The 18,653-nt window shown below is 35.2% G+C and overlaps 3 protein-coding genes and 1 pseudogene across 5 annotated transcripts; 1 reads left to right on the forward strand and 3 right to left on the reverse strand.

The window, feature by feature from the left end:
• Positions 1–802: 802 nt before the first annotated feature.
• On the reverse strand, positions 803–4,910 carry LOC121785249 (annotated as a pseudogene).
• Positions 4,911–7,029: 2,119 nt separating this feature from the next.
• Positions 7,030–10,634, forward strand: LOC121783757. Of its 3 annotated transcripts, none has more exons than XM_042181934.1 (6): positions 7,101–7,167; positions 7,903–7,963; positions 8,069–8,344; positions 8,502–8,607; positions 9,772–9,915; positions 10,103–10,634. In XM_042181934.1, the coding sequence occupies exons 2-6, from the start codon at positions 7,926–7,928 to the stop codon at positions 10,376–10,378; spliced, it is 840 nt and encodes a 279-aa protein (XP_042037868.1). In that variant the 5' UTR covers positions 7,101–7,167; positions 7,903–7,925; the 3' UTR covers positions 10,379–10,634. The 3 variants fall into 3 exon arrangements, with proteins under 3 accessions (XP_042037869.1, XP_042037868.1, XP_042037870.1); XM_042181936.1 differs by having other exon boundaries at positions 7,115–7,167; positions 7,903–7,923; XM_042181935.1 differs by lacking the exon at positions 7,903–7,963 and having other exon boundaries at positions 7,030–7,167.
• Positions 10,635–10,800: 166 nt separating this feature from the next.
• Positions 10,801–13,039, reverse strand: LOC121783628 (probable protein phosphatase 2C 72). The gene is made up of 5 exons (XM_042181762.1): positions 12,825–13,039; positions 11,936–12,199; positions 11,634–11,748; positions 11,293–11,516; positions 10,801–11,189 (listed from the first exon to the last, which is right to left on the reverse strand). Exons 1-5 carry the CDS (start codon positions 12,996–12,998, stop codon positions 11,010–11,012), a joined length of 957 nt encoding a protein of 318 aa, XP_042037696.1. The 5' UTR covers positions 12,999–13,039; the 3' UTR covers positions 10,801–11,009.
• Positions 13,040–15,855: 2,816 nt separating this feature from the next.
• LOC121784752 lies at positions 15,856–16,779 on the reverse strand. The gene is made up of 2 exons (XM_042182975.1): positions 16,478–16,779; positions 15,856–16,280 (listed from the first exon to the last, which is right to left on the reverse strand). Exons 1-2 carry the CDS (start codon positions 16,760–16,762, stop codon positions 15,924–15,926), a joined length of 642 nt encoding a protein of 213 aa, XP_042038909.1. The 5' UTR covers positions 16,763–16,779; the 3' UTR covers positions 15,856–15,923.
• Between the last annotated feature and the right edge of the window lie 1,874 nt (positions 16,780–18,653).

The following is an 18,653-nucleotide window of genomic DNA, read 5'->3' on the forward strand; positions in this document are numbered from 1 at the left end:
TTAATAACTTTACTTTCCCGTGTTTGGAAAATATCAAGATTTGAAAGTATATATTTGATTTAAACATTAAACTAAAAATATACTTATCATTTTTTATTTATAAAAAATAATAATACATATTATTTAATAAATTATTAATTACAAATGATAATAATTATATTATTTTATTTATTATTACGATGGATAGTTTAAATATGGATTATACATCATAATATATAATAATATAATAATAAATAAGATTATTATTATTATCATTATATTTACTTAATTTTTAATTGAATAAATTTTATAATTTAAAATTTCACTACAATTTTATTGTTAATTACTAATTTATAAATTAATAATTATTATATTATTATATAATTATAATTATATTTAATTATTTAATAAATTATTATTATTATTATGATAATAAAAATAAAAATAAATATTAATAATATAGTTATAATTATGATAATTTGAATTATAGTTATTTATTATCTTGAAATTAAGTAAGGTTTATACTTTTAAATTATTTTTAAAACATTGTAATAAATAATAACAATAATAATGATGATAATAATAATAATAATAATAATAATAATAATAATAATAATAATAATAATAATAATAATAATAATAATAATAATAATAATAAAAAACTGTACTATATTGCATTAAATATGTAAGAATCCTAAAACTGAGAAAAAGAATACATAAGAAAAGTTAGGATTCAGAATCATGGAAAGTTGTACTAACTTTCATTGTTTCAGGATTTTGATTACTTTCCCAGTTTGATTAAAAACAGAAACAAACACAGGAATTTAAAATTTAAGGAATCAGATTACTTTCCCAGACATAATCCTGGCAACCAAACATGGCCTTAATGTTTCATCAAATGTAAGGCAATTCATAAATTACTACACACCTTATCAAAGCCTGCTTTTTTCTATACATAAATACTTAAATTGTTGCCCACAATTTCCGATTAATTTGATTATATGAACAAGAATAATAAGAGAGCCTAGTGTTCCATGGCACTATGTACAAAAAAGCCACCAACAGCGTCAACATATATATAATCATCATCAATATATATGATCAAGACCATCTTCATATATACAAGCTGAAATCCAGCACCACTGCTTCTGCACATAGCCAGGCTGCACGACGACGGTGGCGACGAATCAAGCGCTGAAGCCCCTAATGAGAGAGCTCCAAGAGTTGAAAGGGAAGGTGGTGCAGGCTTGTGCAGAAGCCTCGGCCATCGCCTCACTCTTCACACCCGCATTGCAGATGTTGGCAAAAGCCCGCATGTGCTTCATCCCGTACTGGGATAGTGCCCCACAGCGCGCCTCAAATGTCCTAACCTGTGGTTGAAGATACGAATGAACGTGTTCTTGATTGAAATGAGGGAATGGAATGAAGATGCTATGAATGTTTTTGGCATGTGTTAGTGTTTGTTATTACCATAGTTTTCATGCAGCTCCAGTCTTCAACAAGAGGCTTGCCTGTAGGTTGGACGTAGTTCATGACTTCGTGGCTCTTCTCTATCCCGAAGAGGAGTTTTCCGATCAATTTGATGGTGTTGTCAATGTGTGCGCGGTGTGCCATAGCTTCAGCAAGCTGGTTCTGAGCTTCAGCCTTGCGATCAGATCCCTCAGCAGCCTTCCGGAACTGCAAGTGGGAATCAAAATATGAAGCACAAATCGAGGAAATGTGACATTGATTCTCATTTGATCTTTTTATCCTATGATTAATTTGATCAAACTCGAGTTTGTTACACATACCTTATGCCAGAAATGCAGAAGATCAGCGTCGCGCTGGTTGACAGCTTGTGAAGATGGCGACAGAGAATTGTCCTCCGCGAAAGTGGAGTTATCATTAGCAGGATCTGTGCCCATATACAGATAAAGAGCCTCCACACTCAGCTTCACGTCGCCAAATTGCATGACGTGGGAGCCATAGTAACCATTGTCATTTGCTGTTCGCTTCTTGACCTGAAAATGCAAGGAAGAAAGGTCATATCTGTTCAATAATACCCCTTTAAGCAGAGGAAATATTTAGTTTCGCAAGATCTTACCAGCTCGTACTGCTGCTTCAAAGTTTCAGTCCGGAGATTATGCCTGTCACTATTGATAAACACCACAAAGTCAATATTGATCAGGAAAATATAGTAGTTTCAGAACTAGCTAGATGACCTTCCGATGACTCTTACAAGAGGAATCATCCACGTTCGAGGAAACTTTCTTATTTGCATACACGAGGACCAAATGAAGTAGAAAGAGTTGAAGAATACATGATATTACCTATCTTCCATCCAGGCAATACTATAGAGGTCGCCCAAGCAGGTGTCATATTCAGGGGGAGGAGCCGGGTACTCTCCTGGGCAGTAGGTTCCCCAACTACTCTCTATAGCGTTTGATGCAGTTGTTGCATATATGTTCAAGCCTTCAGGAAGAAGACCTTCAAATATGCTTCCGGATTCACATGCTTCCAAATAAAAAACCTATGACATAGTATGTAGGTATTAGTGTTTTTATTGCTACAGATATGTTACTCAAGAATGAAGTATGTACTCAAATTACCAGGCTCTTATATGTCCCAGCAGCATGCTTCTGTTTCAAGACAGCATTTAGGTCATCCGCGTATATGTATGGTCCGGCAGGCGTCCCTAAGCATACATAACTCATCAAGAATAATCAGTCCAACGCACAACAAAAACACTGGTGAAGAGAATGTGTAGGATGGCATAATCTATCATCAGCATACTGAAATAATGAATGAAGAAATTTTACAATAAAAGAGTTTACTAACCGAGAATTCCAGGACCACCGTGATCTGTGTAATATATGAAGATGTGATCATTCGGACCACTGTCCACGACCTTTCCACTACCTCCTTTCACTGCAGATTTGTTTCCAAGAATAGCAGCGTAAAAGTTTTCAGCATTTACCGCGCTTCCAACATAATCCTGCCGAAATTAACTCTATTAGGAAAAATTGAGCTTCTTCTACAGCTGACAAGAAACTAGGATACTTGAAACAAACACGAACCTTTGGAACTCCCTTGTACACGTCCGCACCATGCGGGTTGTTGATGATGACACCAGGCCGAGGGTTTTCTCTGTTATTGGCAATATCATCATACATGAAAACTACAATGTTTTCATCCTTCAGACCACCTTTCTTTAAGATTTGATAAGCATGGCACACGTCAGCCTAGCACAAGAACATGCATCAGCTCCACTGATCCGACACAGAGAAGAATCATGGAGATCTCATCATTTACACATAAAACAAACCATGAATAGCAAACTGCACCAATAGAAGAAAACAACATATATCTTGCTTGCTTACGTGTTCCCTTTTGCAACTTCACTTTCGTTATTCAATCATAACTCGATATTTTCCCTTATAATTACTTGCCCTGATGTTCATGCCAAGTATACTAGTGTAAAAATTATTGGTTCCAATATCAGTGTCTTATATTAGTCACTAGTTAACAAGTAAATCATCATAGTTAGCTACCCACATAAAGAGAGGGTGGAAGATCAATATTCTGAATGTTTCCTGATACTCACTCATTAATCTCAACTTCAATTCATTTCAAGGAAAATCAAGGGCATATGGATAAAGATGGATATCAAGAAAAGAAGAATATGTGAATTTTCAACTAGACAAGCATCAGCAACTTTAGTAATTTGACTCTCACTACAAAAAAGACACTCCTGTATTATGTTTATGATTTATAATCTCTGTGGTCCCAACTATGACTCTGCCTTGTTCATTACTAGAGCACGCAATAGACAACTACTGGCTAAAATATATTAATAATTTATTATCTTTCATAACTTGCTTCCAATAATTTCTCTTAAGCCAAAGTAAAGGTTTGGAGCTGAGATTCTTATCTATGCCATATTTCGTTTTGATGAATTTGCAACCACTTTTAAGAAATGAAACGCAGGCAGATAAAGGATATTTTGATTTTGTGAAAGCTCAAATTAGATATAAAATCTCGGAATAGATGAGTACTGTAATCGCAATTGACTACATAAAACTTGGTAAATCGTGAAAAAATTCCAAAATTACCGTCATAAACGAAAATGACAGAAGAGTTTAAACTAAGTCTATGATGATTCAGTAACCATGAGCTGATAAACTCACACACAGCAGTAAAATTAAGATCTAAATCGGAAAAAAAATGTAAAGAAAAAGGAAAAACAGTAAAAAGAAGCAACACCAAAAAAAAACACAGAACTCCGCCCCTCTCCAAAATTAGCTTCCAAAATCAATAAAAAAAACAAATCTATTTTGTCGCCTGACCAGGGGCGGATCTACTGGGACTCAATATATTTAATCTCAACATATTTAATGTAGTATTTCATGGAGTAATTTTTAAAAATTTTTGATTTCTTTTATGAATGCTCTACCTCAAAATTTTAAAATTTCTTCTTAGATATATTTTTGCCCCCGTCGAATTGAAATCCGGAATCCGGTCCTGACTCCGCCCCTGCGCTTGACTACCTACGGATTTTCAGTAAGCATCAACGGCCATATATAAACAATAAATCAGCACAGAAATAAAATATCCTACAAAAAAATTAAGAGAAATTTGATCGCGATCACCTGGTGCCTGTAATTCCAGTAGCCGTTGGATCCTGCGAAGAGGACGGCCCATCTAGTCCCCACAGAGTCGTCATCTGCTCCGGCGTCACTGTCCGCGGCCGCGCCGCCGAAGAAGCGGCGAGCTTCGGTCGGCAGCCTGAGGAGATCGTGGCGGCCGTGAGCAACGGTCAGGATCGAGAGTGCAAGGACGAAGAGTGCACCGGCGGCGTAGCGTATCATTTTTCCCGGTGCTGAAGGAATGTAGATATGGAATTCGGGAGAAGTGAGGAGTGGTTGAAGAATCTAAACTGTTCGATTATATAGCCAAATAATTTTTTTGGTTGCGACTTACGTGTGACTTGAGCACAAATTACTTATTGTAGTATAATGAATTACTCCCTAATTATTAAATTAGTAACATTTTATTTTAAAAGTATATGAATAGTTGAAATTATGTGTGATCAAAATCAGAAATTCAAAATTATACTGTATTCGATTAAATCACTTACTTGACTAGAATAAAAAAAATTCGTAAATCTACGTGTACTAGGAAATGAATTATTTGAAGTGTTATTAAAATCACAAAATTGAAATTATGAATGCTCAAAGGTCAAGACTTGTTTGTTAGTATGATTTTATTTTATTTTATTTTGTAGAGTAACATAATTTATTCGAAAGGGTTAACAACTACTACTATTTTTATCCAATTCCATTAAATGGGTTGGTATTACTTATTTTACACTAAAGTGGAGTAGTTTGTTTTTGTATGTCGTTAATTATTTCTTTTTCTACTTCTAATTAATCATTATGTCATTTTGATGTATTTTCTATCAAAAAATACTTTTAATTGAAAAGATAAGATTAGAATATTCAGTGGGTACCACCATAAAAGAATAACCACTCGTATTAGCCTTCTAGTGGTCCCAATAATAAAAGTTGAAATTGTCGCAAAATGTATTCTATGTGACAACGCCGTATTAAATTGATAAGTACTTATGCAAACTATTTTTTACTTTATAGCTACACTTTAAGTTTTATAGTAATTATTACGATTAAAGGGTCAAATAGTTTATCCATTAATAATTTGTGTCTTTCTTTATAGTGTAAGATATTGAGATTTTCATATTTTAAAAGTTTGTATCGTCGAAATTACAAATCTTGCGTATTAGTACTTTATAAATGACATATTCTAAACCATATTTGAAATTTTAACCCTGCAAAAAGTCAACATATACAACTACTTTATAAGAACATCATAAATTTTGATATTTAAGTATGTGGTTGAGTGACAAGATGTGAAATCAAGGGTAGATTCATCAATAGAAAATGAATCTTTAAATATAGATAGAATCTTATGCACTCCTGCCCACTCTAACTCAAGGACAAATGGATTGTATAATTGATATAATATGATTAAATAAGATTGAATCAATCACATGATCACGTCACTTTCTATAACTATTTATACACAACAAATTGCTAGATGCAAGCATCCACTTGGTTGATAAAATTGTCATGGTTTGGATATTTTTTTTGTTATTAAATCTTGTTGAGTCTTGTGATTCATTTTATTTTAGTGTGACAATATTTGTGTGTGTATTTTTTCAGGAGGAAACAATTGTGAATTTATGCTCTAGCATGCAATGTTTATCTACATATATGGTCATATGGATATGTGACTAGTTCCATAAAATTTTATGTTATGTCATAATATGTGTTAAATAAATAGACAATAAAGCAGAGATAACAGTGGTTTTTTTATTTTTGAAAAATGTGTCATATATGTTCATAGATTAAAAAGTATACTACTATGTCATATTCTTTGAAAAAAAAAGAGAATACTCCTATTTTTCTTAGGCATTTCATTTTGCCACAATAGCATCGTATTTTATGGATAAGTTACAACTAAACCTAGCTTATGCATAATTAACATATCATGCATACGTTAACTTAATGGTACAATAGTTAATATTTGAAATTAAATCATTCGAATTTGTCATGATATGCCCTTTAATATTTATTTATTAATAAAATATACATATAATAAATACAAATACGTATATTTCTATAATATATTTGTGATTATTGGTAATAATTAGTTTATTCACTTATACTTATGATTTAAAATATATTGTTAGTTTACATGCCTTTGTTGTTCCTTATCAGCTTGGGTTATAATTTTCGGGCGGTTTGAGAGAGTTTTCATTGGTTTTTCAGCATTAAAGAAAATAGATTTTTTATATGCATATCATTGGTTTTAATGTTTGTTGCTTGAAAACGAATATTCATAATATTACATATTTTATGAAAAATTTATTTTTAAATCAAAACTTAAGCTATAATTTAGTTTGAATAATCCTTCTTTTATATACATGTAAGAGGTAAGGCCCATTAGATATATGAGCCCAATAATAGAAGGCCCTTTAGACATTAGGCCCCAATAGTTTAGATTCATATTGCGTTACAAACCAAAATATAAATAAATAAATATATTTGATTTTCCGCATTTCGGCAGTTTTTTGTTTAAGCTCTCTGTTATTCTGAAGTCGAGCGCTGCAACAGTTTCAGTAATCGAAGCCAGGTTCTTATTCTTCTTAATTTCTAACTTTGATTTGCTTGATAATCCGTTTAAATTTGATTGTAATGCCAATGTTTCCGCCAATTTTTATGTGATATTTAGGATATTTGTTTTTGTTTTTGTTATTGTTAATTATGAATATTCGTTAGGGTTTATGGTGATTTCATGGTGTAGGAGGGGTCTATGAGCTTCACTTATTTTGTAAAAGTCGTTTTGAAAATTAGAGCAGCTGGTTGATTCTTGGTTGTCTATGTTTGAAATGGTTTTGTTATTTTTCAGCTGTGTTTGTGTGTTGGAAGCTGGATCATTTAGTGTATGATACCGTGTAGGAGCCTTTGAATGTCTCTTTGTTTATCCCTGCTTTGATTGTATTGTTTATCTGCCTATCTGGTGGCATTTTTGTATTGGAATATGCTATGGAAACATATGTGTGAGGAGAGTTTGCGGAATTTTAAGACATCTCTTAAAGATCCTGTTGATTAGAGAAGGTATTCTTAATATTTTGTTAAAATAGTCCATAAGAGAGCTAGTAGCTCCCGAATAGGTATGATCTGTGAGTTTCCTTAAGTAAAAAATGATTTTTAAATACTTCAGAATGCACGTTTTAGGCGTGTGCAGAAAAGAATTATCCGGAGTACTTGTTAAATTGTGTTTGCTCTATTAGCCTAGGCCATGTATGCTATCAAAATGCTAATGCCTAATTTAATTTCCATATTTTTGGATATTATAATCTTGTAGATTTCATTTGGTGGAGCTGCGGTATGATGAAACTTTATTGCATATCAACAACAAGCTTAATGTATTCCCAGCCAGTTGGTCCTATAAGATATTATACTTGTTTAGGTTAAGTCTTGCTTATGTTTGTTTGAACAAGAACATTTGACCTGGACGCGAACTGCTGTAGTTACATGGAAGGACAAGAAAGCTTGCTTGACACACTTTTTGACGAGGAAAACTTTGAGGCTGGGCAAGATGTTGAGATGCTTGATGTAGAAGAGGGTGAGTTTGTTGAACCAATTCAAAGGACTAGAGCAGGAGAAAGTTCTAATGTTCATGATATTCAAGAAGATCAAGAATCTAACAGGCCAAGTTCAAAACAGAAGAATAAGAAGAAGAAGAAAAAGAAAAACAAGAGGAGAAGAGGTGGCAGTGTAGGTCCAAATGTAACTGATGTTAACAGGTCTGTATATTTTCAAGTCTTGTTCTTGTTCATTCCAAAAATATATACTCTGTTATCTGGGATGTTCTAATTACCTACTACGGTTTTCATACTTTTTGCTGTTGGTTTTACAGTAAGACTAATTTTTCCTTTACTTTTTTTATGACACCTTCCTTAGGTTTGTTATTGATGCATGCAAGCGTTTGAGAGAGCCAAAATCTTATCTTATGTACACTGCTGTTGGTTGTCTTGGAGTGGCAGCTTTGAGTGATCTTATTAAAGAGGTAAACCACTGTTATAGTTTCTATATACATACAATCATTGCTAGAGATAGGTGTTCAATACTGTTGAAGCGGCATCTATTTTATAGTATTACTTATTTGGATTCAATTTTTGTCTTATTAAAGGGTAGTTCTGAGTTTTACACTTTTACTATGGTATTGCATATGTGCAGTGTGTGTATGTTTAAACTTTTAAAAATTTCTTCAAGTTTTGTTAGGTCAATTTGAAGTAGTACAATAGGTAAGTTATTGATGTTGGGGTAGTTTTGGATTTTTGAGATTGTAACATGAGGTATTCACACCTCCAGTCCCTCATCCAAGGCTTTCAGCATACAAGTCGGAAGAAATAGGTAGGCTTGTGACCCCTCAATGATTTGTCGCTTGTGAATTTTTCATGTTGCAATACGATTTTCTTCATATTTAATCATTCTGATATATGAATCCTCAATCCAGTGAAGTACTTCAAAATTTCCAGAGCGAGTTGATGGTCATAAATGATTTCTTCAACTGTCCTCACTATTTGGATGATGTATGTTGGTATGTGTTTGATGTAGTTGGGAATAAACGCCTGCTACATTTTCTACAGAATCATTCTTTTGTTCTGACATCACACTCCTAATATCCTTCTCACTACACCAGGATTGTTTGTTTAAATTGTTGGATAATCCTATCATTATCCTGGCGGACCTCATGCCTTGAGGCATCTATGAAAACTCATGTATTACTAGATAATAAGAGTTTTGTAAACCATCAATCCATGCGGTTAGGTAAACCTGGAAATATTGATGTGGTAATTGAAGGTGAGACTCTGGTTGACTGTCCTACTCTACGTTCATGAGGACAGCCTTATCTGATCCTCGTTGTTGTCATCACTTATTCGGCAGGTTCAGATAGTCTCTTCCTATATGTTAGACTTTTAACCCATGCACCATGGCTAATGATCAATAGAACTTATGTAAATTCGGCCTGCTATAACGAGAAAGCCCAGGCCGGGAGTAAATATTGATTGATGTGTGGGTGAAAAGATGTATGAGATCCTGTAGTTAGTTTGTGCTTCAGCTAGAATTTTAAAAACTCTTTTGGAAATGATGTATAGCAAAACTTGTGAGTTTCGTTTTTGTACAGATTCGCTCTTATGACAGTTTAACATGAAAAACGAACGTGTAGGTTGATGCAATCCAAGCTTCTGGAGGTCAGATGACCTCAGATGGCAGCCGATTCCGTAGAGGTGGTGGTGTATTATGGAATATTATCAAAGTACGCGATCCAAATGCCTACAAAGAGATAATGAGACAAGGAAGAGAGTTTGAGGTATGTTTGGCTGTAGTTGTGTATGCATGTTTACTTAGATAATAACTTTTCTAAATTTGCTTTAGTTTCGTAGTCACGTCACTAGCCATCGTGTGTAAGCAGTTGCACCTCCGTACGTCGTTTTGGTGTAGCTGTCCGTGTTTTGCTAGAATCAAACTATTAAATATTCTCGTTCACAACATTGCAGAAACAATTCAAGCAGCAGAAGCAAGAACCACCCGTGCAACACCGTGATGCTCCATCCAAAAACGCACCTCTTGCTGGCAATCAGATCGAGGGTAATCCATCGGATAATATGGATCTCGCACCTCACGATCAAAGTCAGCACGAAGCCGGACCAAAACGTACATCTGCTCATGAACGGATACGAATGCCAGTCATATACGATGATTTTCTGGTCGGTGGAGAGAATTCCAAGGATAAATTAGCTGACGAGGAAGCTGCTGCTGTTCCGGCAATGTAAGAGAACCGTTATTTTTTGCCTTCAATTTAGATGCTTTTGATCCGTTGCCTTCTTTTGCTACACATGTTCTTCCGTATCTTCGGTGGGTAATTTTTGTCGATAAACTTTGAGGCCGCGTCTCTTTCCCCTTTTCACCGTGTACAAAACCTTGTTACTTAAAACATAATATGAACACTCTTTATCTGAGAGGATGGATTTCCATCCTTATTATCAATCATTCGGTTACCATTTATAAAATTGCTTATGTCTGCAAATATTTAGAGGGTTGATTTAATTCTTTTTTGTGTTTCCAACTTTTATATTCTGAGATAAAAATGTCTCCAACTTATATGTTTTTTTAAATTTATGTCTTAATTGATATAATTTGGTAACAGAATTTTGAGTCAGCTCCTTGGGTTCTTGAAGCTGTAGGGTTTTTAAGAGACCATAAGTTAGGAGATATTTTTCTGAAAAAACATTGAGTACAGCTAGGTTCAAACCCATATTTACACTAAACATTTCCTACTTTCACTCAATATTCAAATATCATGGTTTATACATCATATCATGTAGTATTTGGCTATGATATTGAAGTGGTCTAAAACCCCAGTAGACTTCAAGACTCTATATGTATATATATCAAGATATAAATCTAGAGTGATTTAGATTGCAAAAATAGACAATTAACAGTGCAATCATCCCTTTTTGAGTTGGGAAACTTGTGTTTCCACATTGCAATTGCTGCATCAACCACCGCCTTTGCTGCTACCTCTTCATTATCTGCAGCCGCTACCATCGACACTACTTCCTCGTTGCTCAGCACATCCCACACCTTCAATAAAAAACAATTAGATATTTTGAAAAATCGAATCAATCATTTCTAAAATTCATAATTATTTCTGATATGATTTCTTTTTCTTCAAAAGTTTGCTCACCCCATCTGTCGCCACGACAAGAAACTCGTCTTGGGGAGTGATCCGGTGGTGGGAGACCTCCGGGATGCAAATAATGCCATTGTTTTTTAGCACGAAATCCCCAAAAGCTCGAGACATAGCGAGTCCGGGCGAGTCATCATAAGGCAGCCAGACTCTCTGTATATGTGGCTCATCTTTTAGTGCAAACACTCTCCCTTTACACTTTGTTATTCTCTCTGCTTCACCTGCAAAAGTATAAAAAACACATTTTCCAAACATCATCACCAGCAATTTCATGCATATAGTGTGTGTAGTGCGTGTAAACATTTTTTTTTACAAAGTGTGGTTTCTTCTCTTCTTACATGGCACCCCAGGCTTGAGATCATTAGTCAACTGAACGGCCACGATCCCATTCTCGCTCCTAGTCCCTAGAACTGCTCTCGAATCTCCGAGATTTGCAACCGTCAGATCTTCAGCCTATCATCATCGTCACCACACTTCGTAAATAAAAATCAAACACACTTTCTTTTACTCTAGAAAATGTCCTCAACTTACGATTACTTTATAAACAATCTATGAAGTCGGGATTCTCGACTTTAGGGGCAAAATTGCAATTTCGACAAAGTTCGAGTTATAAACTAGTACAGTATGATTAATCATTTACCTGTCTGATTACGACAGTAGCAGTTGTTCCACTACAAGAGCAATCCAAGGTTTCAAGAAATTGAATCTCTCTGTCTACAGCTTTGAATGAAGTGATGCAAGCTTCTTTCCATCTTTGGAAATTCTTGCTTTGATCACTCCCCATTTTTCTGTGGTTGAGAAGGAGAGAAGGCAGCCTGTTCCTCACAATCTTGCTCACTGTGTGCCCATTCTTGCCATGCCCATCAAACACCGCACAAATGGCCCCTTCCTCGACTCCGTAGCCCTGCGAGAAAAGCCCGACAACGTTACATGGTCGCTCGTGGTTTAGACGGTGTTTTTGGATGGTACATGCGACACATGTGCAGAGGCGGACACATGGTTTTTTTGGATGAGTTCTGTATTTTCTATATTTCGTATTCGAAATGTTGAAAACTGAATTTTTACTATGATTTGTGTTGATGACCCGGACTTTTACACAATAATTCGCACAATATATCAAGTATTCAATAATTTCACGGGCTTAAGCCCCTCGTGCCTCTCATTTCTATCTGTCACTGTGCACGTAAATAGATAAATTTTGTCCTAAACCGAAATCAAAATAATATCGATACGTAATAAATCACTAGATTATTCTTATAATTTCAAAATCAAAACATGTGAGATGTTACATAATGGAGTATCAAATTATGTAAGAATACACACTTCATTTTCATAATCCTTCAATGCAAATACAATACCTAACAATGAGAACATGTGTAGTTTGATGGATGAATTTAGGAGAAATTTTGTTGATGATCATAACTTTTTCGGATGGGACATACATTGAGGATTCAAACCTCACTATTTTCCCTTCTCATCCTTTTTTTATACAAAGACCATTATATAACACACAAAAAAAGTAGACACACCTGAAAAAGAAGAGCACAATCTTGGTTCAATCCTTTGCTTCCTGCATGAGAATAAACTGAGCCAATTTTCTGTGATGATTCATTGCTACTGATTCCTGTATAATACACAGCACTCTCTTGGCCATAGGAATCATCATGTATCACTGGAGATGAAATGGAAGCACAAATTCCCATCTTCTCTCCCTTGCTTCTCTCTCTCTCTCTCTAGAGTGTGTCTTGTTGTATATACTTGGAATCCAAAAGGGAGAAATATAGTCCCCATATATAGGGAGTTGGGGACCATGGAATATGCAAATTTTATATTTTCTTGAAAGAGATGGAGAGTTGAAGAAACAACTAGATTCAATAATTGAGTTGTTTTTTATTTGTTGGACTATTATTATAGGCTACCCCAAGATTCAATTCAAAGGGCATCTTATGTGTGTTTGTGTAGGATTGAATTGGTATGCAGAAATCAGTTTGCAGCTATTTGGGTGTTGACTTATCAATGTTTTACACATTTAGTATTTGTGTTTTTTTAAAGAATTGGGTTTGAAATTCGGGCGGTTTTGGTTTGGTTACTTGTTGGTATTGATGTCACTAGAGTATATACTAGTGGTTAAATATGTATTGCATGGTAATATTCTCATCAGTAGTACATTTTTGAATAATTGTATTGCATGGTATATAATATTTTTGAAATATATATTGCATGGTATATTTTTGAAATATGTATTTTTGAAATATTTTGAAATATTGAAATATTTTTGAAATATGTATTGCACATGGTAATATTGCATATAATATTTTCAGCCGGAAATAGCTATTTGTTAAATATAGGAGTATATAATATTTTCAGCCGGAAATAGCGATTTGTTAAATATAATTCGTTACTTGTCAGAGAAAAGTGAGAAGTCGTTTTTGTGAAGCAAGTCCCCTTATCTTAATGGTGAAGATGAATACTCTTTATGTGATCCAAACAGATTCAAGTGTCTAAAAAGCTATTTATCGAAACAAATATGATAAGTTCGATAAGATAATCTAGGGGCTTGAGAATGAAACAAAAAACGTGAAGACCTTACCGTCTTTCGGAAAATAGATGTGATTGTGGTGAAAAGAGCCTACAAACATTACTACTAGTAATTTTCATGTTATTGGTAACTTGTTGCAATTCACAAGTCTTTAAAACCGCCCAATTCAATTTGTATAAATTTATTGTGTATTTTATTTGTTTGTTTTTGATTAATTGTGTATTCCAGCTTATTAGAAAATGAAATTGGACTTATCCTGTTTCGATGTAATAAGCGCGTGCTTTATAATGGCTATTCATTTTTAGAGAGATAGTTCTATAATGTGTAATGATTTATGAAATATTTGTTAGAAAAATAATTACTACTCCTAGTATTCTATTTGGAATGATGTTGAACAACATACTTGGTTCGTGTGATATAAAGTCCAAATTAAAACTAAATAAATTCGATAATTTGATAATTATTGGTTTATGTGTATGACTTTACTTGGGGGATAATCCACGCGGTTACCAATAAGAATGATACCATTATTTATTAAATATTCTACACGATTCAGGGCACCTCAACCTTTGGAAGAAACAGATCATTATTTTCAAATTTTATAAGTTGATGACTAAGAGAGATGATTTAATTTTCTTATGTAAATGATTGTAATTATTTAAGATTGTATACAGCTATATTCAAATAATCAAATTTGCCGTACAACCTGAACTCTCTCTCTCTCTCTCTGGACTTTTATACTACTCCCTATAGCATGATTAATCAATTTATATTATCTATTATATATTTAAACTTTTTTTTGTGGGGCTTTGAATCTTGACATGTATCTATTGGTGGTAATTAAATTTCGGTACCCTAATAAGGCCATCAAGAAAAAAAGCAATACACGACAATAGAAAATGACAGCCTCTGTGGAAATTAAGTAACCTTTTAGTCGGGTAGTTATTAGCCAATAACAATAATAACAAAATATTTATAACGACTATACTTTATTTATTTATTTTAAGTTGCAGACTTTACATTATTATGAAAGGCCAATCATGCTGACATCAATATTTATTTTATTTTCTTATGAAGACACCAATAAGTTTTAATAGCTTTGGTATGCGTATTTAGTTAGTTAGTTAGTTAGTTATCTATTTAGAAATTCATACATACTACCATTTCTTCTACAAATAGGCTTTTAAACTTTGAAGTTCAAGTTGGATTAAGTAAGTCAAATTCACTAGTCTACATTTTCATGGCCAATAAATTTTACCTACATCAGGTGACACTCCTAAATCGTATGAATAGTTGACTATAGACATTTTAATAAAATGACTAACGAAATTACTAATAAAATTACACAACCAAAACCATTGACCTAAATTATACTAGCATTTGATAATTGGAGTTATCTTCACAACCACAACTACAAGTATGATAAGATAAGTGGTCATGACAATCTGGTACGTACATGTTGTATTTTCAAACTTCGATTATACTAGTAATAATTATCATAATAATTTCATATCATTTTGTGGATCAGATCATCTATTCATCAACACATACCAAAAAGTTTTTTAAATATTTTAAATCTCCATTATTGAGAATTTTTGAAATGCTAAACAGCTAAGAACAAGGAAGATTCTGTTCTAAATTATATAGTATTAACAATTCTACTCTAATAGTCTTCGCAGTGAACGAGTTTAATGCAAAATTAGTAGTAAAACATCGAGAGGAAGTGGAGAATTTCGCCTTATTAGAGAGGGAAACTTAGGAAAAATAGAAGGCGACTATTTTTGTGGACGGCCGAAAGTGGATAAAAAAGACTAGGACTATTACATAACCTCGATACATGGGAGGTGTATTACGCTCATGCTTATCTTAATACACATTTCCATAATCGAGGTTACTTATCATAATCAACACGATTATGCAGTAGAGGATTCTAGCATCTTAAAGGATCAAGAATCTGAATCTAATAAACACTACATCAAATTTACTGTAATTAGAGCTGCGTCATAATACTTGACAAAAAATTCAGACAGATAAATCAGCATTTTGGTGGCTGGAGAGTTACCTTAGATTCTTGATAATTACATTTCAGTCACTGGCTGGAGACGACGACGTTTTCATCACCTTGCAACCCTTCAGCTGCGGGAGACTTCTTCACCAGAGACTTGGGTAGGTCCAGCTCGTCCTGAATGCAACGCTGCTGAGGATGGCACAACAGCTGGCACATGTTTCGGAAAAGGGCACGCGTCAGTCCTTGACCGCTCTCGAATATATAGCCCTCGAACTCACTGATTCGTTCGAGGGCGTCAACCAGTGTATCATACACCACTTGTGGACAGTTATCAGGTCCGGGTTTGTCGTGGAGGTACATCACATCCAAGGTGAAGAGCTTCAGAGTTGAAGGCAACTGGGATTGTGGCGGCATGGATGACCTACAGTAGATCAAGATCTGAAACAAGAGAAAGCCAAGGGATTAAGCATAGGCATAGGAAGGCATAAAACAAAGAAAGGTAAGAATATGGAGATGATTTTTTGAGTTTTACAGCTCCTAAATGAAACCAAATTCAATACTTACTATTTTTGTTGATGATAATTGATAATGTAATAAACATATGAGGATAATGTGAGTTCATGATGGTCACTGACCACGCGGAATATACGATTTTGAGCACGGGATTTCTTTGCTTCATGAGTTGCCACTTTGAAAAGCTGAGTGAGATCTGCCTGACTAGCGGATGAATCCACCGAGAGACCTCGTAGAGCAGAAAGTGATGCATCAACTTCACTGCTGAACTCTTTCCGGAGCTTTACAATGAAGCAATAGGACAAAATCAGGTGAATAAGATCAAAGACTAAGAGTAGCATCAATAACAACTGACTGAGAGAAACAGGAGACAAACTGTGTCTAAGAGCAAAAAGCATAGCATTCATGCCAATATTTCAGCAACCCAACGTCGAAGAAGTCTATTTAAATTATCATATCTACTTCAACCTAAGACATGATACTGCCCTCTTAATTCCAACATTAAAACCGAACTAGCATTCTTATATCCAAATGCATCTTGCAGCAAAATTTATCATCCATCAAAACAAAAGAAGTTACTAGCAGAGTAAAATGAGCCCAGATCTTTTCAACTTTTCTAAATATGATAACAGGTAGATTTCTAACATACATGGGTCACAACCAACACAAAAAGGGGCGTGATTCTAATCAACGCGACAACCATGCCACTCAAACAGAAAAACACAAACACCATAATCCATATCACAAAATTATGCAGAGCTCTATACGCTGTGAGTTAGAATGCATAATGTTGATTAAGCAAAAGCATTACGAACATGTTGAGCACGAGGTACCAACATATAAAGCTCCGCAGCACGCTTAAATTGCAAATGCATAATGTTATCTTATAAAGGCATGATGCACTCAGTAACAACTAACAAGCCAAAACCAGATAAATCCAGATAGCAAACACATAAACATTTTCAATCTTAAAACCTCCTAGCTCAACATTGAATTATTTCAGTGCTCTTCTGCAATCCCCAATAATGCCTCTCATTCTTAACACAACAAAAGTATTATCCACGGAATTCCATCTCACTCTCAACCAATCAATTCAACCCTAAAATCCAAACAACACAGTAATTGACTGATTACAAGTGAATAGGGCACAGAAATGGTACCCAATAGGTGGATTTGGAGAGGGCGGAGAACGCGAAACGGTGATCGGGATTTGATGGGGTGCGTACTAAACAAGCCCAACAGCAATGACGACCCATCAGCCCAAAGCCCAAGGAAGAGTATGAGTTCGGCATTACCAAAGAGTTCGGCCTCAGCCTACAGCTCGGTAAAAGCCAACCTATCAAGCTCTGCTCTCAGGTCGGCATCAAGCTCTACTCTCAGATCGGCAACCAAAGCAGGAGTATGAGTTCGGCATTACCAAAGAGTTCGGCCTCAGCCTACAGCTCGGTAAAAGCCAACCTATCAAGCTCTGCTCTCAGGTCGGCATCAAGCTCTACTCTCAGATCGGCAACCAAAGCAGGAGTATGAGTTCGGCATTACCAAAGAGTTCGGCCTCAGCCTACAGCTCGGTAAAAGCCAACCAATCAAGCTCTGCTCTCAGGTCGGCATCAAGCTCTACTCTCAGATCGGCAACCAAAGCAGTTCGGTCTCAGTATTCGACCGAACAAGGAGTTAGTGGACCCATACAGGATGTCCAACACACCCACTACCACGTGGTGTCAACTCAGGCCACGATCGTAGGCCATGACCTACGCTACATCCACGATCTTAGGCCATGACCTACACGACATCCACGACTTAGGGTGGTGATGCAAGCCACGATCTTAGTCCAAGATATAAATAGAACTTAGATCTGATATGAGAAGGTTAAGCTCTCTAGAGATAAAATACCATATAGCAAATAGCAAGTTTGTATTTGTAAGCTGTAGAAAACAGATCAAGCAATACAATCTTGCCCTCCCTTCTTCCCGTGGACGTAGATTTACTTCAGTAAATCGAACCACGTAAATTCCTTGTGTCTGCATTTTCATTCTCTACCAGCATTTGCTAACATCAAAAATTCGCGGATCCATCACTGGCGCCGTCTGTGGGAAGCGAAGAACAAAATTTGTGATAAAGCGAATTTTTGATCCATTTTTTCCACCCAAAAAAATGCATACCAGATCGCAGAATACCCGCATTCCTGCCCGTGAGAACCCGGAGGAAGCCAATCCATCCCATAGGTCTGGAAAACAACCTAGGGATAAATCCACCACCAGTTCTCATGGCGAAGGAACAGGCCGCTCCAAAAATCGTCCC

The sequence above is a fragment of the Salvia splendens genome, chromosome 21, assembly GCF_004379255.2.
Source record: "Salvia splendens isolate huo1 chromosome 21, SspV2, whole genome shotgun sequence".
NCBI lineage: Eukaryota > Viridiplantae > Streptophyta > Magnoliopsida > Lamiales > Lamiaceae > Salvia > Salvia splendens.

What these genes read in the sequence shown, in the direction of transcription:
- LOC121783757 (XM_042181934.1), top strand. Translation starts at nt 7,926, where the DNA reads ATGATGAAACTTTATTGCATATCAACAACAAGCTTAAT. An exon ending in ATATCAACAACAAGCTTAAT is followed by an intron (nt 7,964 to 8,068) that starts GTATTCCCAGCC and finishes GAACTGCTGTAG; the next exon opens with TTACATGGAAGGACAAGAAA. An exon ending in AATGTAACTGATGTTAACAG is followed by an intron (nt 8,345 to 8,501) that starts GTCTGTATATTT and finishes CACCTTCCTTAG; the next exon opens with GTTTGTTATTGATGCATGCA.
- LOC121783628 (XM_042181762.1), bottom strand. Translation starts at nt 12,998, where the DNA reads ATGGGAATTTGTGCTTCCATTTCATCTCCAGTGATACATGATGATTCC. An exon ending in ATTGTGCTCTTCTTTTTCAG is followed by an intron (nt 12,200 to 12,824) that starts GTGTGTCTACTT and finishes CTTTTCTCGCAG; the next exon opens with GGCTACGGAGTCGAGGAAGG. An exon ending in TCTCAAGCCTGGGGTGCCAT is followed by an intron (nt 11,517 to 11,633) that starts GTAAGAAGAGAA and finishes ATACTTTTGCAG; the next exon opens with GTGAAGCAGAGAGAATAACA.
- LOC121784752 (XM_042182975.1), bottom strand. Translation starts at nt 16,762, where the DNA reads ATGAATGCTATGCTTTTTGCTCTTAGACACAGTTTGTCTCCTGTTTCT. An exon ending in AAAATCGTATATTCCGCGTG is followed by an intron (nt 16,281 to 16,477) that starts GTCAGTGACCAT and finishes CTCTTGTTTCAG; the next exon opens with ATCTTGATCTACTGTAGGTC.